At 49.9% G+C, this 22,958-nt stretch overlaps 1 protein-coding gene across 1 annotated transcript in view; it reads right to left on the bottom strand.

Annotated features, from left to right (window-relative positions):
* Cfap65 (cilia and flagella associated protein 65) overlaps nucleotides 1-21,061 on the bottom strand; it is a 31,998-nt gene extending 10,937 nt beyond the window's left edge. The window contains exons 1-18 of the mRNA XM_052191821.1: nucleotides 20,933-21,061; nucleotides 19,658-19,842; nucleotides 16,933-17,035; nucleotides 15,988-16,154; nucleotides 15,674-15,873; nucleotides 15,240-15,385; nucleotides 14,542-14,764; nucleotides 13,918-14,183; nucleotides 12,866-13,066; nucleotides 12,286-12,660; nucleotides 10,418-10,555; nucleotides 8,904-9,149; nucleotides 7,619-7,843; nucleotides 6,582-6,740; nucleotides 6,227-6,377; nucleotides 5,774-5,902; nucleotides 4,334-4,559; nucleotides 3,939-4,067 (exon numbers count right to left, since the gene is read on the bottom strand). Coding sequence (XP_052047781.1) covers nucleotides 3,939-4,067; nucleotides 4,334-4,559; nucleotides 5,774-5,902; nucleotides 6,227-6,377; nucleotides 6,582-6,740; nucleotides 7,619-7,843; nucleotides 8,904-9,149; nucleotides 10,418-10,555; nucleotides 12,286-12,660; nucleotides 12,866-13,066; nucleotides 13,918-14,183; nucleotides 14,542-14,764; nucleotides 15,240-15,385; nucleotides 15,674-15,873; nucleotides 15,988-16,154; nucleotides 16,933-17,035; nucleotides 19,658-19,842; nucleotides 20,933-21,061 — 3,398 coding nt within the window. The remainder of the gene's footprint in view (nucleotides 1-3,938; nucleotides 4,068-4,333; nucleotides 4,560-5,773; nucleotides 5,903-6,226; nucleotides 6,378-6,581; nucleotides 6,741-7,618; nucleotides 7,844-8,903; nucleotides 9,150-10,417; nucleotides 10,556-12,285; nucleotides 12,661-12,865; nucleotides 13,067-13,917; nucleotides 14,184-14,541; nucleotides 14,765-15,239; nucleotides 15,386-15,673; nucleotides 15,874-15,987; nucleotides 16,155-16,932; nucleotides 17,036-19,657; nucleotides 19,843-20,932) is intronic.
* Between the last annotated feature and the right edge of the window lie 1,897 nt (nucleotides 21,062-22,958).

The following is a 22,958-nucleotide window of genomic DNA, read 5'->3' as shown; positions in this document are numbered from 1 at the left end:
CCACTCATCTTTCCTTCACAAGCTCTCAGGAAGGGGCCATTTGCAAGTCCTGGGAATGCTGGCTGGTAATGTCACCCAGAGACCCCTCAGAAGGAGGGTGTTGAACACCTCCTGCTTGGACACAGGGTGGAGAACAGGTACCCAGAGGACCGGTGACCTTGAAGTAAGCAGGAGTTTTAAGAGCACCCTCACAAAGCCTCACACTATAGAAAAGTAGATATTGTCCCCCAACCAGCTGGCAAAATTAAAAAGAAGGGAGAAAGGGTCCCAAGTCCACCATTCAATGGAACTCCCTCTCAGAGAGATGGGAAGGACTTGGCCCCAGCAGCAAACAGGGCCAACGACTGAAGACAGGACACCCAGAAATGGAAGCCAAAGGAGCCAACAAGCCTCACAGGAATCAGGGGACAGCACCCCAAACTCACAGGGGGAGCTTGTCTTTGTTCCCCTCACATAGGAAATTTGAAAAATGGATGCATAGAGTGGTGATAAAGTTCAGAAAGAGCAGACAGTATCACACACAGAGGAAGAGGCAAGTCCTGCTGGCTTTTGGAAAGAACTTGACAACATCTGCTAAGATAAAACACATATGTGTCCTTTGGTCCTGAAGCCCTACTTTCAGGGATCTGCCCGTGTGATGAAAATATACCGACACATTCTAAATATCCAAAAAGTCTCTCTCTCTCTGTGTGTGTGTGTGTGTGTGTGTGTGTGTGTGTGTGTGTTTGTGTGTGTGTGTATGATGAATGTGCACACATGTGCAAGCCTGGCTGCAGAGGTGGCATAGCATGCATGTGGTCAGAGGGCAGCTCTGGTGTCGGCCCTTGCCTTCTGTCTTGTTTGAGACAGGGTTCGTTTACCACTGCGGGTGCCAGACTAGCTGGCCCACAAGATGCTGGGAATGACTGTCTCCACTTCCCACCTTGCCACAGCAACACTGGCATTGCAGACATGTGCAACTGTGTGTAACAGGCCTTACACAGCTCTGGGACTCCAAACCCAGGGTCTTATGCTTACGCAGCAAAGCCTTTGGCCCACCGTAACTGTTAGGGTTTCTATTCCTGTGAAGAGACACCGTGACCATGACAACTCTCATAAAGGCAAACATCACGATCGTCATGGTGAGAAGCATGGTGCCATCCTGGAGAAGGAGCTGAGAGCTCTCTCTATGGAGATCTGCAGGCAGGCAGCACTAGTGACTGCCCCACTATGGCCTAGCTTGAGCATAGGAGACTTCAAAGCCTACCACCACAGTGACTCACTTCCTCCAGCAAGGCCACACCTACTCCAATAAGGCCACACCTCCTCATGGTGCCAGGCTCTAAAGCCTATGGGGCCACTGTCACACAAACTACTGCACCCATCAAACCATCTCCTCAGTCCTGCAGACTTTTATCTTATCTTATATACATCCATATACAAAATTTTCTTTGTGGTGGCAAAAAAAACCCCCAAAAATATTTTTTCTTCCTTTTATTGGGAACAAAAATCTTCCAATAAAGGAGTAGCCTAATAACTTAAATCCCTTTCTGTTGCAGAATATCATGCAACTGATAAAAAGGATGCACTAGATCTATATGTACTCTACCATGTGTGTTCTTCCTTCGCGGCTCACATTCTAGATGGAATCACTCTGCAAAGCGCCCAGCTGTCTGTGTGTGGTGCAAATGCTGAGAGTGGGGCATGCTCCCAAGCTCTGGCCACCCCAGCAGTGGCTATGAGGCTGAGGCTGGGGGGGGGGGGTGTTCTGGCTCTTCCCCCATCAGCTGCATGGACTGGCCTCCTGCAGCTGAGCGCTGTGTCTCTCGTGTTATATGGGGGATGCTGGCCAGTGGCTGAGTGGCTCTTGCTATCTCAGGAATCTCTGGGAAGTTTCTGCATCTCCTTTACACACCTGTAACTCAACTGGTCTCCTGGTGAAAGCATCCCACTGCCTGTGCCCTGACTTATTCTAATGTGCATGCTCCCCTCGCCCCCCCAATCTGGAGGACAACAGCACCTTCCTGAACCACCATTCCCTGGAGATCAGAGTGACAGGTCATGGAATGTTAACTGGGCCTTTGTCCCCTCTGCACCTCACATGCCATGAGTCCCCTAACGACTTCAAACTCTTTGGAAGAAGATTCTCGGCCCTTTGTGCCCTGCCCTTGCCTGGACCTCCAGATGTATTTGAGGCCCTCATTTTCTTGCTTTCTTCAAAAAAAATTTCCTCCTCCTCCCTCTTCCCCCTTCTCCTCCTCCTCCTCCTCCTCCTCTTCTCCTTTTAACCATGCTAGGGATTGAACCCAGGGCTCTGTATATGCACTCAGGAAAGCACTCTATCTCCTGAAACACCACACACTCGGCCCTCCAGAAAGTCTTTTTGATCTCACCATTACCCTGCCAAAAGTGTCACACCTTCCTCCTTTACCAACCTGGGAGGCTGTTCTACTCTGGGGTCCTGTTACCCAGGAGGGCAGGGGGAGTAGGGACAGCCTGGTCTATAGTTCTATTTTGAGGACCAGCCTGCAGCTTGCTTTTAGAGAGCGCCCAGGAGAAATGCAGCCAATGAAATAAAACCGGCATTAGTGAACAAGTGGTACTAAGCGGTATATTTGATGTCTCTGAGGCTGTCCACTTGAATGTAAGGTTTGACCCATATGCTTGGGTCAAACAGAGCAGCGGTGTCAGGAGGAGAAGGGCTGAGGGGAGAAGGCAGCTTCACGGCTCTCTGACCCCCTCCCAGACCCGGGACCACCCTTCATCCTACCTCCTGCCATCTCAAACCCGACTCCTCACCCTCCTTACACCATTCGTCCTGGTTCCCTCTACTCTTTATGAGCTCAGCAGAGAAATGTTAGCGTTTGGGGATAGCCTTGTGTACCTGTCAGTGCAACCTGCCCAGGCCAGCAGGTTCCTACCACAGATGCCCCTGCTTCTCTCTCTCTCTCTCTCTCTCTCTCTCTCTCTCTCTCACACACACACACACACACACACAGACACACACAGCTTCCCAGCACCCACCAGGCAGGTTGGGCCTTGACCCAGAACTGAAAGTCCATAAACAGACATTTACTCTACCTGTGTTCACACTGGGAACTTAAACAAACCTGGCACGGAAATGGGTGGCTTGCTGGGCATGCATTCTGGGCCCTGATGAGAGGGCAGGACAACAGGACAATGGCTTGGCAGGTTCAGGGCCTTAAGCCTGGCTTCCTGTGGCCTATGAGGTGACTGTTTTTTTTTTTTTGTGGCCAGCTTCCACTCACCCTTCAGCAGCACAGCAGTTTTGCTCAAGCATGCCCTCCAGTGGTAGGATCCTCTGCGGCAGCAGATGTCTGTCCTCCATGATAATCTAACCTATACTTGCCTCCATTTGACCCCAGTCCCTGAATTGCAGTCTGTCAGGAAGCAGAGCGGTGTGGGGCCTAGGCGGCCCTGATATGCAGAAGCAACTTAAAGCCTTCTTGCTGACTGACTAGTGTAGGCTTTCTGGAGCTGGCACATCTGGAATTGAACCTAGATCTGCTTCTAACAGCTGTGTAAGCTATGGGGGCTTTGCCTGAGCTCGTAGTCCCTTGACCCCCAGGCCCTGTCTTTTTAACAGGAGAGGTCTTTCTCACAGGGCCACTGTAAAGATCAAGAATTGAAAGCTCGAGAAACATAGCATCTGGGTCTGTAGCATTCAGAGCCTGGGTCTGATATGGCTGTGACCAGTTTCCAGGAATTGCACATTGCCCAGAACTTAGCTGCAGCCAATCCCATCTCCTGAGTGCTGCAGGCAATCACAGTCTCCTCCCAGCCTTCTTACCCTGTCAGTGAGAGACCCACCTCCGCAGACCACATGTGGGTTTTCCAGGAAGACCCGGGAAATGGCTGTTCCCGACTCCTGGCATTTAGGGCTCTGTCCCTAGACCCCTGTAGCATCACCCCACCCCCTTGCTGCTGCGTAGCCATACCAGTCCAAGGGCACCAGCCCGCTGTTCTTCAGTACGAGGAGTACCACTGAAGGTGGGGCATTGTGCGGTGCTGCTCCAAAATTGAAGTCCAGCTTCAGAGGAGTGAAAACGGGGGGTGTACGGCTCATGCTGTGTGAAGTGGAGAAACGGCTCAGTTAGAGCCGGAGACAACTCAGGACTCTAACCCAGGATGCCCATCCCCCAGGCACAAAGTGAAAAATGTGGAACCCGGGGTGAGTGAGATAATGCCTTGACCCTGAAGTCAATCCTTGTCTTCCTCTAAGAATTTAGAGCCTCCCTCCTCAGACTCAGCTCCTTGGGAAAGGCCTGGCTTTGGGGCGTAGATGGTTTGTGAACATCCAGTGTTCGTTGCCCTGCCCCCAAGCCTGACTTACCTGTGCCGGGTGGGCACCTTGTACGTGAGCTCCTTGGCAGTTGGGTCCCGTGACAAGTAACTATTGAGTGCGTCCAGGGAGAAGAGGTGCCACAGGTGCTTGCGAGTGATGCCCTCAGCGCTGCCCATGGAACAGATATCCAGGATGGAGAGCAAAGGGTACACAGCCGCCAGGGAGACGTGGCACAGCTCCTGTGTCTTGCTGTCCGTGTGATCTGGGGGAGGGACTGTCGGAGAGAGCAGGGAGCTCAGCTCCCATGGGGCTAGGCGCAAACCCTGCTCAGAAACAGTGGCTGAGTTTCAATCTTGAGCGTATTTTCAGGGGCAGCCAGTTTCTGTCTAAGACTTTCTATGTGCTGGGCACTGTCCTGTTTTAATGTAGATCCTGGCATTTAACTTACACCACTATTTTCAAACTCATTGCAGTACAGCATGATTCAAAGACTGTAAAAACACTCTTTTAACACAGACAATTGAAACTGAATAGGCCTTACATAGTCACAGATGCCATGCGACCACCACCACTAATTTTAAGAAGTTCCCATTGTCTGCCCCCAAAACTCAGTACCAACTAGTAAACATCTTCCCATCTACTGACCCATGCGCGCTCGCAAACACACACACACACACACACACACACACACACACACACACACACACCCGCCTCCCAGTGACCACTAATCTAGTCTCCACCTGTATGTTTTATTTTTTCTGAATGTTTTGGACACTTGGTTGCTTGGCTTTTTCTGATTGGCTTCTTTCACTTAGCATCTCTCTCTCTCTCTCTCTCTCTCTCTCTCTCTCTCTCTCTCTCAAGATTTATTATATGTAAGTACACTGTCGCTGTCTTCAGATACTCCAGAAGAGGGAGTCAGATCTTGTTAGGGATGGTTGCGAGCCACCATGTGGTTGCTGGGCTTTGAACTCAGGACTTTCAAAAGAGCAGTCAGTGCCCTTAACCTCTGAGCCATCTCTCTAGGCCCTCACTTAGCGTCTTGCTTTCAATATCTATCATTATGGTAGCATATGCTATTTCATGTGTGTGTGTGTGTGTGTAGCCTATAGTCTGTGACCATCTCCCTTTTAATGATGGTGAAGCTGAGGCATGTTTAGGTGAAGCAGCCAGCTAGGCCCACACTGCCAGTAAGTGTGGGAGAGCCCGGATTCAATCCCAACGTTGGCATGGGGGGAAATAGCAACTCCATCTTGTGGAGGAGAGAGCTGGAACTATACTGGGGATTTGCCTGAGATTCTGACAGGAGGCAGCACATTCGCTAGCATGACACATATGTAGACATCACAAGGACAGATGACACCTGTCAGATCCCGAAGGCACCGTGGACCCTGCTCTCGCTGCCTGTGCCTCCAGCTCTGCATCTCGCAATTCACCTCTCCCCTTCTCCCCTGGCAGGCACTGAATCTCTACCGAGTCCCCACGCACCTCTTTGGGACAGGAGGATGTAGCTAATGGTCCAGGAATACTTGGCACGGAGTTTTGGACGGGCAGTCAGATAGATGGTATCCTGGGAATGAGGCGGCATAGTCCCTTCCGAGTGATCGAATTCTAGAGCTGGGGTGTTGGGGGGGAGGGGGAAGGGATGGTGATGCAGGGGTCATCAGTAGTATCTGGGCAGAGATGTCCTCCTCAGGTAAACCCTCCCCTGGGTCACCACAGCACTCCCGGGTGGCAGAGCAGGCCAGGGCAGAAAGAGCCACGCATCTTGAGGTCACTGGCATTGCCACAGTTAAAAGGTGGAAGTGCTAGGTTTTCAGCTGTCTTGTCTGAACCATTGCATGTACAGGCCATCTATCTTAAGCACACACACACAGACATACAGACACATGCACACGCCCCTCCCTGGCCCCAGACCCAGTGCAGACCTCAGTACCGTACCACAGGGGTCACTCTTGAGGCCCTTGGGCCCGTGCTGCTCCAGGACCAGGCGGTAATAGAGGGTGCAGTTGCCGTCATTCAGAAGTACCAAAGGCTTGACCTCCTGGCTGTTCACCAGTACGTTCCCAAAGTCCAGCTCCTTTGGGTTTGCCTGAGATCACAGCCAGCTAGCTTCTGGGTGTGCCCCCAACCCCTAGTCCTCAGACCATTCCCCAAGGAAAAGCAGATCTGAGGTTGTGTGCAAGGATCTGAATAGTGTCCTCCACCTTGTCCGCCTGCCTCCTCAGGGCTGGGTGCCTGCCACTTTCCCTCCCACCACGGTCCTGGCTCCTCCCCCAACAGGGCTGCTACTCACAGAGAGGCATCCAGTAACACCCATGCCCACCAGCCGGATCCTGTAGTGCACGGTGGCTTGGGGCTTGGTCTTTTGTGATTGTCTGGCTTCCCAGACCCATATCCCCACTCGGAACAGGTACTTGGTCTCCTCCAAAGGACTGAAGATCCACGTTAGTGTCTGGGTCACAGAGACGGCTCTTTCTTGCATGTGTGTGTCCAGGACACACACACACACACATACACACACACACACACACCAGCTGGGGGAGGTCCTGTTATAAACGCTTACACCACTCTCGCATCTGCCTGCTTATGGAACTTTGCACACACCATATAATCTCATCTCCAGAAGCCCCTTCATTCTATAGCTCCACAGCAGGGATGTAGTGGTATTTTCCAGACTCATTTTAATAGAAACTGGAGCCTCAGAGAAGTGGAATCTCTGAACCAGGGTCAGAAACCTGGTGTCCAGAGACTGGGTCCAGAACTCAAGTGGATTTCTACATCTGTGTGCTGCCCTGGGCAACTTTCTCCTGATCCCAGGGTATTTATGGGAACCATATATTGGTAGTTACTGCTATGAGTCTGTCCTACCTCAGAACAGGGACAAAGTCTGTTATTTTAGTGACAACAGGGTCCCCCTTTTGTATTGACCCGAGACCTCTGGGTGTCTCCTTTCTCTCCCCTTCCTGAGAGAGAGTCACCCATTTGGCCCCTACCCAGCTGACTCAAACTACCTGCCAGGAATCTTGTTGCTTGGGTATCCTGAATGGTGAAGTTTAGACATTTCCTGGGCACTAGCATCACTAATGTTGCCTTCAGTCCCAACTCTGCACCCCTAATCTTGATCTTTTAAATACTCTTTCCCCTAGGTCTCAATTCCCTGTAAGATGCAGGTGAGGAAGGTGTGGTTAGAACCCACTCACAGGCTAGGGAAGGTGACTACAGATGGTTTAGGTAGGTGCCCATTATAGCCCACAGTACTGGCAGGACGGGTAAAAGTAAAGGTGACGGGTGCCCTCTTATCTACCCTTGGCAATGAGCCCAGGCACTCACGATGTTCTCATTAGGGTGGATGATACCCCTGGAGGGCTGGACAGCCAGCATCTTTTGGTGCTGCTGGGAGACTCTCCACTCGAACTGCAAGGGCAGCCGTGAAGGGTTGTGAAAGGTAAAGTTGCTGGTGGAGGAGCAGCCCACCCATGTAGGCTTAAAGAAGATGCTTTTGAAGGTATCCAGCTTCAGCTCCAGTGGCTCCTCTCTGCTCTGCATGCTCACTTCCTGAGTCAGAGGGGGGAGGGACGGAGGGGGAGGAGGGAAGGAGGGGGAGGGAGGACAATGCCATGACCCCCTGGCTCTCCCTCCACTTTTAGGAAGCAGCTATACAGATTTTCACACTTGAGAGGAGGCAGTCAAAGCTGTCTTCCAGCTTAGACATAGCAGCGTCTCTCAAAGGTAGATTAGAAAGAACCCAGAGCTAGGTGTGCTGGAAACTAGAGTAGGTGAGGCAGGAGGATTGCCTTGAGTCTAAGACCAAGAGTCAGGGCTCTATAGTGATATATTGTCTTCTTTTTTGTTGTTTTGTTTTGTTTTGTTTTTCAAGACAAGAGTTTCCCTGTGCAGCTCTGACTGCCCTGGAACTCGCAATGTAGACCTGGCTAGCCTCAAACTCACAGAGATCACCTGCCTCTGTCTTCTGAGTGTGCCACCACCCCCTGGTAGATATGTTGTCATAAAAACACAAACAAACTTTGAACCAACTGAGAAAGGTTATGTCAGTTTTTCATGGGGTCAGATCTGGGTCTAACCATCCATTCCTGCCCCTGCGCTGGCTGCAGGACACCCTCTGCTACTTCAGATGTGAGTCCGGAGTCTTTGCAGCTTTTTTTCCTAGCCCCAAACTCCATGAAGCAGACAACTCACTGAGAGGCAGCTGGGTTGTCCGGGACAGAGCCCAGGGCTCCCTCCCTACCATTCCTCCTTATTAAAGGAATGTTCCCCAACCCCATCCCACCATATGTTGACCCTAAAAATGTGGTTTTGAAAAGAACAAGTGGGCTGGAGAGATGGCTCAGCGGTTAAGAGCACTGACTGCTCTTCCAAAGGTTCTGAGTTCAAATCCCAGCAACCACATGGTGGCTCACAACCATCCGTAATGAGATCTGATGCCCTCTTCTGGTGTGTCTGAAGACAGCTATTGTGTACTTACATATAATAATAAATAAACCTTTAAAAAAAAGATTTTTTAAAAAAAAAAGAAAGAAAGAAAAGAAAAGAACCAGTGCCAGATTGTGGCCTAAAGACCCAGTAAAGACCCAGTTTCTCTATCCCTGCCTCCTACCTTGAGATACTGAGGATAAAAGTTGAAGTTCAGGTAGAAAATGTGCTGCTTCCATGTGGTGCCCTTGGGGTATGTGCTGATGAGGAGGACCTGGTGGGCTCCAGGAGCGATGAGACCCGAGGAGGGCTTCAGGGTGACGTCCACGCTGCTATTGGGGGCCAGACTGAAGGTCAACAGCATGGAGCCTTTGTTGACCAGAAACAGACTTCGGTAGGAGGGTTTTCCAGAAGACACTGCTGGGAACGTCTGGGAGTTGGGGGAGAATAAGGGGGAAAGGGATCCCTTCTCAGATCTCCATCTCTAGGTACATGTTTGGGGGCCACTCAGGTTGGATAATGCTGTCTCCAAGGAGAGCCAAGATCTCTGCATACAGACCAGCCAGCAAAGACTTCCTGGAAATTAAGGGAGGCCACAGCCTACCACCAAAGACCTTCAGACATAGGGATGTGGTAGTCCCAGGTCCCGGGGAAAGTCAGGCCTCTGTCCTTGAGGTTAGAGGTGAGGTTAGGTTTTAGTAGTGTCTTCCAGTTACTTTTTAGAGAATCAGACATCCTGGTTCAGAAGTCTGGCATCTTTTGAGATGATTGTCACTCAGATGTCACATGGTGTCTAGCCCCAATAGTTCCAGCTCCTAAACACTTCTTGGCCATTTTGGATTTGGCCAGAACTAGGCTAAAAACTAGACAGGCTACACAACGCAAGGCCTACTATAATCTCTGGTCCAAGTTCCCAACCAGTTGTACCAACAAGTTTATGTGAGTCAGGGCAGAAGCAACACAGACTGCCACTTCACTGTAGACAGGCATCAGGTCACACTGAGGGGAGCTGCCAAGGGGCCAAGGGGCCAAGTGCAGACACTCAGAGTGTCAGGGAGAGCTTCATTTTAGGAAGGCCTGACCTTGGGATGGCTATCAAGGGTGCATAGACTTGGGATGAGAGAGCAGAAGTGCAGCTGGTGGAGGAGATGGGATTGTGTCAAGTCATTGTCTCAAAGTGATACCTTCCCAATAACAAAATGACTAGTGAAAAAAAAATGACCATAGAGGCAATCTGGGAAGGAAAAGTAAAATTGGATTCTGGGGACTTGGCCCCAAGCCATGCACATTTTAGCCCTTGTGTCATCCTCTGTCCCAGGACAGACAAGACCTCCAAGGACCTAGGGAAGAGGTCTGGGAGTTCTGACCCTTAGAAAGGTGACAGGGATCATGCTTTGGGTTTATTCATCCCCAGGGTCCATCCTAGGGCTTGGGAGCCAGCAGGCACCCAACAAAGGAAGGCGTTGGAGAGTAGTATGGGTCCCAGATGGAGGGGGAAGCGCTGATGCCCACACTCTAGGCTGTTCTTATGCTGGGACGCACATGATCCAAGAACAAGCTGGTCACCGGCCTAGATCCCTAGGATAGCCAGGAAAGACATGGAGATGTATCACTGAGGCCCTTAGAAAGAGAGACAGGGCAGTGCAGGCTGAGGCCTCTCCTTCATCTTGCTCTGGCTAGTGTTGGGGCCATGCTCACCTTGGGGGCATCCAGGGAATATTGGGGGATGTGGTGCTCTAAGGCAGGGTAATAGCTGTGGCCTCGAGCCCGAACCTTCAGACACCAGGACGGGACCACTGTGCAGTCCTCTTCAATATTGCTGTAGCACTGAAGGACCTGCAGAGGCCAGCCCACGAGGAAATTCAGAGTCCAGGGACTGACCCTAGAAGACAGCCACCTTGCCCCTCCCTAGCCCTGTACTGCAGGCATCTTATAATGGGCATAAGAGAGGAGGGTTTGAGGGAGACTGCCTAGGACAGATGTGCAGAATCCCTCCCTCTGCTCCTGGGGCCTCTGAAGGAGGAGAGTGGGTGAGAAGCTAAAGCAAGTTTGTCCTATAGGAAAGAACCCAGAACGTGCAGCACTGGCCAATGGCAGCATAACGTGAGTCACAGGTTTTGGCTTAAAACGCAATTTTAAATGTTTCAGTGGCCACATTCTGTAAAAAGTGAAATTTCAATAATATATTTTACTTAACTCAATAGTTCCAAAACTCCAATCTGCAAACCTCAGCATGCAATCATTATGAAGGCTATTCATGAGATGTTTTACACCGTTTCCATACTCAGCCTTTGGAACCTGGGTACACTTATACTCACAGCACATATTCTCTACCCGGGTCACTTCATTTCAGGTGTTCACTGGTCACGTATGACTGGCTGGTGCCTGCCTGTCTTATGGGTCAGCACAAGGCTAGAGCCTATAATCTGGCGTGCTCAGAACTGGCCAGCAGAAGTTAGCATCATATTTCTACCTGTCTCCCATATCCCTGCTAATATATGAGAATAGAACAGTTAAAGATTCTACTTTGTCTGGGTCCACATAGTGGCATATAGGGAGTTCCAGGCTGACTGAGGCTACACAGTGAGACCCTGTCTTAAGAAAGAAAGAAAGAAAGAAAGAAAGAAAGAAAGAAAGAAAGAAAGAAAGAAAGAAAGAAAGAAAGAAAGAAAAGAAAGAAGAGAACGAAGAGAACGAAGAGAAGGGAGAGAGGGAGGGAGGGGGAGAAAGAGAGAGAGAGAGAGAGAGAGAGAGAGAGAGAGAGAGAGAGAGAGAGAGAGAGAAAACCAAGGGTAGAGTTAAGTTGGTAGAGCTATTGGTAGAGTTCTTGTGTAGTATGCTTCGAGCCCTAGGTTTGGCCCCCAGCACAAAATTAACTGAGGGTGGTATTTCGTCTCTGCAATTTCAGTGCTCAGAAAACAAAGGCATAAAGACCAGGAGTTCAAGACTGTCCTGACTATGCAGCAAATTCAAGACTAGCCTACACTGGACAAGATCTTCTCTACAAAAACAAAAAACCCATTACCATGCTTTGACCAAGTTGCGAGTTTGCATCTGTAATCTCAGAATTGGGAGGCTGAAGCGGAAAGATTACAAGGAGTTGAGGCTAATCCTGGCTGTGTAGTGAAAGAAACCCTGTCTTGAAAAACAAAACAAAATACAGAAAACAAAACAACAACAACAACAAAACCCCACAAACTACAAAATAAAAGCAATTTTTTTGCTTTGGGTACCTTCTTTAAGGACTAGTAGCCAGGGACCCTACCTGACACCCCCAAAGAGCTCCCCCCAGACACTACATTTTTCCCAAAGTGCTTGACCTCAGCTGAGTTCTTCCCTGGGGAAGGGGAGGTAGAGAGACCATACAGAAGTGAGACTCAGAAGGGCCAAGTCAGACCATAAGCCGGGAGGATAAAACCAGAAGAGGGCACTGTCCAGCTAAGGAAAAAAACAGAAGCGGCTGGGAGCTACCGGTCACTCTTGTGAGCAGACTTTGCCCTTCAGGCTCTAGGGAGAGACCTGACTGCCACGGTTGTTTCGGTCTGTATCGGTCTGTATGCACACACCTTATAAACGGCGAAGGCTTCTAGCTCCACAGCGTAGAGGCAGTTGGGGGAGGGTGGCTGGAAGTGCAGACGCAGGGCTATGGACTTGAGTGGGGGGACGTCACTAGTGACTGGGGTCACCCAGAAAGGGCAGTCAGATCTGCGAGTCCAGACCACGGTGATCTTGCCTTTGGTATAGTTCCTCAGGCACAGGGGAACAGGGTTGGGGGCCTCAGGCCCAGGACAGGCACCAAAGTCCACATCAATAGGCTCTAGACAGACCGCCGGGGGGAAGATAGCCAGGTCCCTGGTGCCATCAAAAAAGTACTCCGTCATGGGGGGGATATCAGGGTACTTTTGGTCTGATAAGTCCTCCAGATCCTGCAGAGGGAGAGACTGGGACAGGGTTCAAATGTCATTCTTCTTGCTGCTGGCTTTCTTTGGTTCCCTCCTTTCCAGAAAAGACTTCAAGTGCTCCATGCAGGTCATCCCCAGCTACGGTAGTGTAGGGCACAGGCTTGCTAGGGAGGGACCGGGATCCTGGAGAGAAGAGCCTGCCTCTGCCTCTGTGTGGGGCTGGAATGTCTGGCACCTCACATACCTCAATGGGCAACATGAGGGCCCCGTTCTCATCCCGATCCAGCCTTTTCTCCTTTAACATGGCAGCCAAGATGTCAGGAGGGTAGAGGGTCAGACCCCGGGCCAGGTGTGTCCGGTACCAGGTGAGGTGCTGAGGCCTCAGGATAGCTGGCTTGGTATTGTCTGAATGGCAGGTCCCAATCATGTCCAGAAACAGTGGGTCCTGTGACATTTGTCCATGCAAGACAGAACCCAGGGCAGGTGGTCAGGCAAGGGTAGGTAACGGCCAGACAGAGGAGAGTTGGGAGCAGAGGCTGAGGGATCGCCATCAGGGCAACATCCTGAGGGCTGCCTGCTAGTTGAGGAGATAGTGGCTCAGGCCAAGGGGAGAGCAGCCTAGACCTAGAGGTAGAATGCTCAGCTGTTGCCATTCTCCCACTACCCATGATTCCTGGGCATTCTCCTGACAACCAGTGACAACTCGGAGCCTATCAGACCCAGCATTTAGCCCCACCCATGGGAGAAATGGCCGAAAACCTCATCTGTCCTGTCTCTTCACTCCAAGGCCTCCCAGAGCTCAGGCTGCACTTGTGAGAACTGGGCAAAGAACCCCTTCCCCAGGTAGAGGGGTTAAGCCCAGAGCCCAGGTAATGGGGCATCCTAGGCTACATTCCAGCCTCAATTGTGTTACTCTGTCCAGATACTGCACATCACATGCCCACGGGGGTTGAGTTTCTAGCTTCAGAGATCTTCCCTCCTGCACACTCAGTGAGATGATGTCTAAAGCTCCCCCCTCCCAGCTCACTGACTGGCCGCAGTGACGTCAAAAGCAGCAGAGCCGATGGCCGGCGGCAGTGGAGGAGAACTTGGCAAACCCACCTGGACCCATGAGTTTTCACGCACCCTGGCTATGCCCCGCCCCTAAGCCATGGCAGATGTTCTAAAGCGTCTGGGAGAGGACCCAGCCAGATCCCTTAGACGTTCTGCAAAGAGGAGATTGCCCACCAAACCTTGCCTTCATCTCTGAGTCTCAGGGCCTCCTCCCCACATCTTGGTCCCTTCCCCATCACTCACCTGGTGGTGGATGAGACAGGCCACCCTCCGGAAACAGAGGATAGGGTGAGTGGGCTGGAAGGCACAGTGCAGGGTCGTACGGGTCTTGCCTGCCAGCGTTCCAAAGGCAGGCCTGATGCTGAAGACACTCTCCTGGCAGTCGATGTCGAACTGGAAGTGAGCCTGGCAGTCCGACTGGTTCTCGATCCACAGAGTCTGCTCCGGGTGCTCCCCGAGCTTGACCCAGTTGAAGCTGACACAGTAATGCTGCAGTACCACATTAGGACCTGGGCAGAGGAGACGGGTCCCTGTGAGAGGGCCTTGCCCTCTGGATGGGCTGGGGTGCCAGCCTCAAAAGATATCTCATATGAGGTCCCACTGCTTGGATGGAGTGCTCCCTAGAGCCAGATAGCCAGGCTGGACCCCTGAAAAACTCTCAGTTCTATCATTTAAAGTGTGGCAAGATGGGATCACCAGGTATCCACAATGCTTCCCCACAAATGGCCACCAGGGGACAGCAGACACCCAGGCTCAGGGGCCAGAAAGCAATGGGTCTTTCTGGAGCAAAGAGCTCAAGGGAATGAATGACTCCCTGGTGGGCTGCACGCGTTCTGGGGGAGCGCAGCAACCTGGGATGGCTATTACCTCTACAGAAGCCGACAACCTGGAGCAGAGTTTGGGTGGCACAGCCAGAGGGCACAATGGAGAAGTAGTCGATGGCTCTGCTGTCCAAGGTCTTGGGGTGAAAGAGCAGGGACAGGGATTTCTTCTCCCCTGGGGGCACAATGCCTTGGTTCGTGGGACATGAGAAGCTTTGGTCTTTGGTCAGCATGTCTTCGGCCATTTCAATCTTGAAGGGGGCGTTAACCTGTAGAGCCAGGGGTTGGGGGAAAGAAAGGTTCCAGTCACAGATTTGGGAGGACTGTGCACCACCCTGAGGAAGCCACATCAGGGAATCAGGGATAGGTGGCATCCGGGCCACTCAAGTGTCAGGTAACACTAGGAGAAAGGGTGACCCATCTCAAGGCAGCCCAGAGTGGGGGCATTTCTACTTCTCCCAAAGCTAGCCTGAGGCCTGGGGTCAGGACGCTTAATGGGCTGCAGGACTCACGAACTCAGCGTCCGCTGAGAGGAGACAGCTCTTGACGTGTGTGTGTGTGTGTGTGTGTGTGTGTGTGTGTGTGTGCGCGCGCGTGCATGTGCATTTGTGTCAGAGAGGCAGGAACGTGCGAGGCTTTGGGTCTGAGGGTGGGGAGGGTGGGGGATCTGTGAGTCTACCCAGGCTTGGGGGCCCAGAGTCTTGCCCATTCCCGCGTGCCTATCCCTTCCCAGTGCATGCACACCGCAGATGGGTTATACAGCCTGATTTGCCGCTCTGAGACGCTGCCCACGGAGACATAGCCGAAATGTAACACTTTCTGGAAGCCTTCCTGATCCTGGTCCTCCAGCTGTTTGTGCTTTATGCTCACCAGCAGCTGTGCACATTTAGCTGGGGCAGAGAAGGGGGATTCTCTTGGGGAGAAGTAATGGGGGGAGTGCGGGGGGTCTATAGCTAGAGCTGAACAGTCCCTACAAGGTGTGTGTTGTATGTCCCTGCCCCCCGCCCCCAGCCCCGGCCCGGCCCCGCCCCCAGGAGGGATAGCCTGTGATTTAGTAGAAGATAAAGCCTAGGGCAGGTGGAAGGGCAAGAGGTAGGTGGGGTCCTGTTGGGGGCTGCGCTGAGATCTAAAAGCTCAGGGAGGGCGGAGAAGGGTCTCTGGCGGGAAGGCAGCTTCACCTGCAGCCTGTATGTGGGTGCTGTTCTTCTGTTTGCCTCCCTTTCCATACCAGCATAACGCCTCGACTTCATGGATGACAGCTATGAGGGGCTCAAAGGTCACTTTGATCTTACAACCCAGGCCTGGCTCCAGTAACCCCGTAGTGGGAAGTATCTGAAATGGGGCTGGGACTTCCCAGGAGAAGAAGGTGGGCAGGTCCCTAAGAGTGAGGGGGTAGGTCAGGTCTTGGGGTTCTGCTGGCAGGAGCCTGTCTCCCCTGCTCGCTACAGTTCTCCCCTGGGGGGCTGTAATCTCCACTTCAGGGCCTTCTCACCCCACGTTGTTCAGACAGAACCAAGTCTCCACTGTGTCCCCAATGGCACACATGGGCAGTTGCAGAGATGATGGGCAGACCAGCTTGTAGCAAGGCAAGGTGGCCTTCAGGGTCACACAGAACACCCCCTCTTCTTTTTCAAACCACAACTGATCTGTGTATTCCTTCTGCAGGACAGGAGGCGGAGGAAGAGAGTTACCAGTGAGTGGTGTTCAGGTCAGAGTCAGAGATCAGACAGTCTGCTCCTGTTAAGCCACCCCTTCAATGCACCCCTGGCAGGAGAGCTGGGCTGTAACCTCCATGTCAGAACCTCATGAATGCTTACATTGTCTTGGCCTCTGAGGAAAAGAAGCCACTTTTGTGGGAAACAAGAAATTCTGAGGAGCCAGATGCAATGGCAAACCCCTGTGACCGCATCTGCTCAAGAACCTGAGGCAGGAGGATGCCTTGAACCTATAAGTTCCAGGTTAACCTCAGTAACATAGTGAGGCTATAACTCAATATAATGAGCCTCAAAGACAAAAAAAAAATTACCAAGGAACCTTGCAGGGTGTAAGTGCCTAATGAATCAAGAACTTTCTGGTGATTCCAGCCTTTCTGACCCCATGCCCAGTGGGAAACACCCCTTTATTGAACAAGATCAAGGTCTGGGCCCCTTTTGTGGGTCTTCCTAAGCTGTGGATTTATTTTTATTTCTATTTAGTTTTGCTTCTTGGTTGGTTGATTATTTTTCTAAGACAGGGTCTCACTTTGTAGCCTTGGCTGGCTTGAACTTATGCAGACCAGGATGGCCTTAAATTCAGAGAGATCCCCCTGCTCCTGCCTTCCAAATGCAGGATGTACAGGTGTGTGTGGAAATCTCTGCTGTTCAGACATCCTTCCCATTCTGAGGTCTCTGCTCTCTTGCCCTTCCCCACACTGCTTTGCTTGTCTGGCAGACCTTACCGCTTCTAGAGGTCGGAAGACAATGGGGAGTGTGAGCGCTATGCCTGGGCTCAGGAAGATGGGCTGTGGAATGATGGTGAAGAAGTACTTGGTCTTGGGAGGCCTGCAGGGAAAAGCCAGGTGATGAGCACGTCGGAGCCAGGCTCAGAACCACCAGAGGAAGCTGGAAGACTGATGTCGCTCATTAAGGGGCCAGATTGTAAGGCGACTTATGTCTTCCTCCTCCTTGTAATTTTATTTTTTTGAGATATGGTCTCATGTAGCCCAGGCTGGCCTTGAACTCGATATGTAGCCAAAATGTGACCCCTGCCTTCTAATCTGTATCGAGCCCCCTAGGGCTGGGATTACAGGCATGTTCCACCATGTCCAGTTTATACAGTGTTGGAGGTCAAATCTAGGCTTTGTACATGCTAGGCAGTCTACCAAATAGACTATCCTCAGGTCCTTTCCCATCATACACACAGGCATGTATACACATGTACACATATTCATATACACAATTCATTTTTTGCTTGGAGTCTCACATAGCACAGGCTGGCCCCAAACTTGCTGTACGAAGCCTTGAACTCCTCCTGATCCTGCAAGCGTGTGCCACCATACCTAAGTCTCCACTCCTCAACTCCTACAGTTATTCATAGCAAGATCTGTGTTTCTGCTGAGGGGGATGATCGTAGGACGAATTGTCCTGACTTAGGAGGGACCCAGCAGGGGAACGCAGGAGCAGCAGACTTTGAAGGTGTTAGAAAGAGCATGATGTTGACAATGACCGTATCATGGTGGAACAAATACATTTACAGAAAATGCAACATACAAAGCCAACCCTAGAATTAGCCAATCAACTTCATGGTCACGCCACCCAAAACCATTGGGGAAATGGAAAAGGTAGGCAAGAATGTTCCCATAAAGAAAACACTAGAACAGGCAGATCATAGCAAATGCTGCCTAGCACTGGAGGGAAGAGAGTCCAGTCTTTCCTCTTCAGGATAATACAGAAACACTCCCTAACAATGTCTTTGAAACAACCATATATTATTACCAAAACCTAACAGAGGCAGAACAAAACTAGAGCCAACTTACTCAGAAACAAATATTAGGAGGAGGAGGTATGATGAAGGAAGGAAGGAAAGAAGGAGGAGGAAGAAGAGGATGAGGATGAGGATGAGGAGGAGGAGGAGGAGGAGGAGGAGGAGGAGGAAGAAGAAGAAGAAGAAGAAGAAGAAGAAGAAGAAGAAGAAGAAGAAGAAGAAGAAGAAGAAGAAGAAGTCAGAAAAAGAACATAACAATGTTGGAATTATCCTGATATTCATGATGAATTTAATGCAGAAAGTCAGTTGATTTTTAATTTACCATATGAAAAAATAGGGAAATGATACCTCATTTCAAAAATGTTAGGGACTGGAGAGATGACTCACTAGTTGAGGTCACTTGCTGCTCCTTCAGAGGACCCAAGTTTGGTTCCCAGAACCCACATGCTATCTCACAACTGCCTGTAACTTCAGCTCTAGGAGATCCAACCCCCCTCTCTGGCCTCAAGGTCACCCACATACATACATACACCCACATATACATGTGCAGGTGTACACACATATGCGGATAAATAAAAATAAGTCTTAAAAAACTTTTAAAAACCTAGCCAGTCATAGTGGTTCATATTTGTAATTCCATCACCTGGGAGTCTGAGGCAATAGTATTGCCACAGATCTGAGGCCAGCCTGGTCTATAAAGTGAGTTCTTGGCCAGGCAGGCCTATATTATAAGATCCTATCACAAAACAAACAAAAAAGTCAACAACCTTCAAAAACAAACAAAAAACCCTATCAACCAACAAATGATGAAGACAACTTTAAAGCACATCACATATAGCCAGGCACAGTGTCACACACCTAGAATGCCAGCACTGAGACCCAGATGTAAGAGAACTCAATACCGTAATGTGTGATTTTCCAAGTTCATTCATTCATTTGTTTAGCCAAATCCCAATATCACACAAAAATGGCTATATGTGTATTGAGCTAATTTTAAGTTTTTATGAAAGTTCAAAGAGATAAGAACAACAGGTAATCTTGAGAAGATGGAGGAGTTACATGACAAAGTTTACTACAAATTTGACTAATTAACTCCAGGATTCTACTGGTAGATCAGGAGCATGGATAATATTCCAGCAGGAGATCTATACAGTTTGGCAGTCAGTACAATCGGGGAGACCTCAACTGGAGCGCTCCGGCACCAATAACGGTGCTGAGAAAACTGCACACTCAGTTGAGGAAATATATCATCAAACCGTTCACAAAAAGCTATTACATATAGATAAAAGAACATTTTGAAAGACTTTAGAAAAGCAGGAATACTGGAGGTGTATACAGAGAGACAAATTGCATTTGAAATGAAAAGTTTACAAAAAAGCAAATCATATTCTTTCCTTTAAAGTTCATAAGGTAAATTGGACTGTATTGTTTAAAGAAGCCAACACACATGGCAAATTCATCTGGGAAAAGCAAGAGAGTCATTAGAACAGGAGGCAGGATAGTTTGTTCTCTGCATAGGAAGGTCCCACGATGTGGGCTTCAGTTAGTCCTTATTTCTAGAATTCTTCATGCTGCACGTGTTTTGAATGTTCTTCTGACTTGGAGACCTTTTAAAGGTTGTTTTGTGTTCTTTTTAAGAGGAACCCACTTTGGGAGCCTGAGGGCTCAGGCGCTAGGTACCCGGTCCCTCATTCTGGTACCTGTACTTTATCTTCTGGGTTTTCAGGGAGAGGTTTTTCAGAACCAAGGTCCTTGTGGTCTCCTTCCCCAGCTCCCAGCCTCTCCAGTGCAGCTCCTCGGCGACCTCGATGCCCCACATCACCCTCTTCTTCACATCATTTTGCCTCCTCATGATGCAGACTTTCCTGGCCAGGGGATCTACAAGCTGTTCGGGTAGCAAAAAGGAGAAGAAGCTGAGACTCGGGGAACGGACGAAGTTCTCCCAGTTCCATCCGGCTTTAGCACTTAAGGGATGATGAAGTTCCTCATCCCTGGGCATGGCATTGCAGGATATGTAATCACAAATGGGAACCCCAAGATTGTGTTGTTTACTGGACAAACCTGTTTCTAGTTGTGGTGTGGCTCAGCCTTAACACACACCTTTAATCCCTCTGGCTGGAATACAGACACACCCTTAGTACACATCTTTAATCCCAAACAATGGAGGTCAAGTTTGTAGAAGGAAACACTCATGTTTAAAAGTGATGTCTAATTCGGTGGCAGGCAAAGCGACAAATCAGAGAAAGATCTGATGGGCTAGGATATGCCCAACTCTAAGGAAAAGAGAGAGAGAGAGGAAAGAGAAGCCCTTTGAGGGACAGGGCAGAAGGTGGGGGCAGTTTTATCAGGACAGTCCTCACAGGTTGTAGAGAGCAAACAAGCCAGATATGGATGAAGACAGAACGAGCCAGAGAAGGAGAAGGAGCCAGAAGTTTAGAGCAAATTGCCAGAGTTAGTTTGAGGTCAAGTAGTGTAATTCAGGAGAGACAGAGAGAATCCAGTTTGAATCAGGAGAGGAGTTTGAGCCAGAACAGCTGAGTTGAACCAGCCAGCCAGAGGTCAGAAAGAACAAGAAAGGGCGGGCATAGTCTTATTAAAGTCTCAGAGGCTGAAAACATTCTAGGCTTGGGTAAGATTGTCCAGAGGCGACAAACTTCCAGGGCTAGGCCCGGGTTAGCAAATGAGGCAGTAAGCCTCTAAGATGACAATTGATTGCATTAGGCGAATAAAAGTTACCTTTGCAGCACTATGAATTAGTGCGCGCGCGCGCGCGCACACACACACACACACACACACACACACACACACACACACACCCTACACTCAAGTCTGCCCAGGGCTCCATCTAGGGAGGGCGAGTGCCAGAGTATATATGGGAAAGACACTTCCCCAGACTTTCGCCCGCCCGTTGCACCCTTACCATACCCCTACTTGGTCTTGTCACACATGACCCACCACCCCAGCTGTCCCCTCACCTGGGTAGTGACACTGCTACTTCCCAGTGTGCTGGCACTCAGGCACGAGTCCTCGTTCATGGTGTTCACAGTACAGTCTCCGCTCTCTCTGGTCCTCATGATGTGGCCTTGGCTTATCTGGATGAGCATCTAGCAAAGCCAAAAATTCCTACCAGATCCGCTTATGAGCCTGGAGCTGAATGAGGAGCAGAGGAGGAAGTGAAAAGGGCGTTGGTTTGCTCTTTATTTTTGACAAGTGCTATAGCTCTGAGGCAGCACCGCGCGGGCACCAAGGCTGAACACAAGGCCCAGAGCATTGCTCCGTGGCCTACAGTAGCACTCCAGCAACCACGTGGAGGAGGGGTTTGGGAATAAGGCTTGTGTAGCCCTCTCTCTTCCATGGCTACACTTGTTTTAGTTTTCTTTTCATTGCTGTAACAGACACTATGACCAAAAGCAACTTGGAAGAGCAAAGGGTTAATCTTATCTTACAACTCTCAGGAAAGTCAGGGCAGGAATTCAAGACCAGAACCTGGAGGCGAACCGTGGAGAGACGTGGCTTGGCTTACAGGCTTGTTCTCTTCAGTTTGCTCAGCTTGCTTGTTTGTTTGTCTTTGTTTTTTAGACATGGCCTCACTATGTAGCTTTGGCTAGCTAGGAACTTGCTCTGTGAACCAGGCTGGACTTGAATTCTCAGAGATCCGATTGCCTCTGCCTCCCAAGTGCTGGGACTAAAGGAGTACGCCACCACACCCAGCAGTGCATCTCTGTGTGTGTGTGTGTGTGTGTGTGTGTGTGTGTGTGTGTGTGTGTGTGCCACATGCAAGTGGTACTGGTGGAAGCCAGAGGGGTATTTAATCAACTGGCTCTGGAGTTAGAGGCTGTTGTGAGCCACCCAATATGTATGTGTTGAGAGGCTGTTGTGAGCCACCCAATATGTATGTGTTGAGAGGCTGTTGTGAGCAACCCAATATGTGTGTGTTGAGAACAAATACCCTAAGCACTAAATCCTCTCTCCAGTCCAGCGCATCTTACATTCACAGTTTGTCTCAATTCAGACCACCCAAATTTCAAGTGCTCAATAGTTAAGGTTGTCTAGTAGCTACCACACTGGACAGCAAAGCTGGAATACTTATTTTGAAATATATATACATATATATGCATATGCATTATATATATATACACACACACACACACTGTTTAGTATTCTTTTCACTTCTTTAAGTAAGATTATCCATATCCAAAATAGTATGAATTTGAGAACTAACAAGGCAGACAGTATTGTGAGATTTTTGGCAGATATTTTAATCCCTGCAATTGTTTATGATTACATGTGACTTGCTTTCTTTTCCCCAGTTTTTGAGACAAGGTTCCTCCGTGCAACCCTGGCTGTCCTGGAACTAGCTCTATCTGAGATCTGCCTGCCTCTGCCTCCCTAGGACTGGGATTAAAGGCCTGCACCATGATGCTTGGCTGTGGCTTGCTTTTTATTTAACCTAAAAATCTCCTCCTTCAAGTTGGTGGCTAATTAAGCTGCCCGTGTTATAATGTAACACTCTCGTGATCTCCTTTAGGAGTTTACACATTTCCTGCAGATAATTTCATTCTGTCTCCACCAACCAGAGAAACCCTCTATGGACTCATTTGTTCCTAGAGGAAATACTGAAAATAACACTGGAAGAAACCATCTCAGGTTCCTGCCTTCATCCCATCCATTACTTCACAGAACATTTACCAAACACATCCAATACTCTGCACAATCCAGGCACTCTGTGCAAAACAAGCCAAGCTCCTGCCTCCAGGTGTAAAGTGGGTGTTCAGACAGAACCCAAGAAATGCAAGCTTGGGTGGGAGGAGAGCTGTTACTTTTCTGTCCTTGGATAGCTTTTAGGTCCTGCCCCTAGTCCCTGATCTCTCAGACATCAGGGAATTTAACAGACAGTTCCTGGCTCGCCCCTCTGAAAAAGTCGCCACTCAACACACCAATCTATCTCTGAAAGGCCAGAGAAGAGACGAAATAAGGTAGAAAAGTGGTCCAGCCCAGACT

Source organism: Apodemus sylvaticus, chromosome 9 (genome assembly GCF_947179515.1).
Source record: "Apodemus sylvaticus chromosome 9, mApoSyl1.1, whole genome shotgun sequence".
NCBI lineage: Eukaryota > Metazoa > Chordata > Mammalia > Rodentia > Muridae > Apodemus > Apodemus sylvaticus.
Note: the sequence above shows the minus strand (reverse complement) of the source record. Positions and strands in the feature narration are given on the sequence as shown.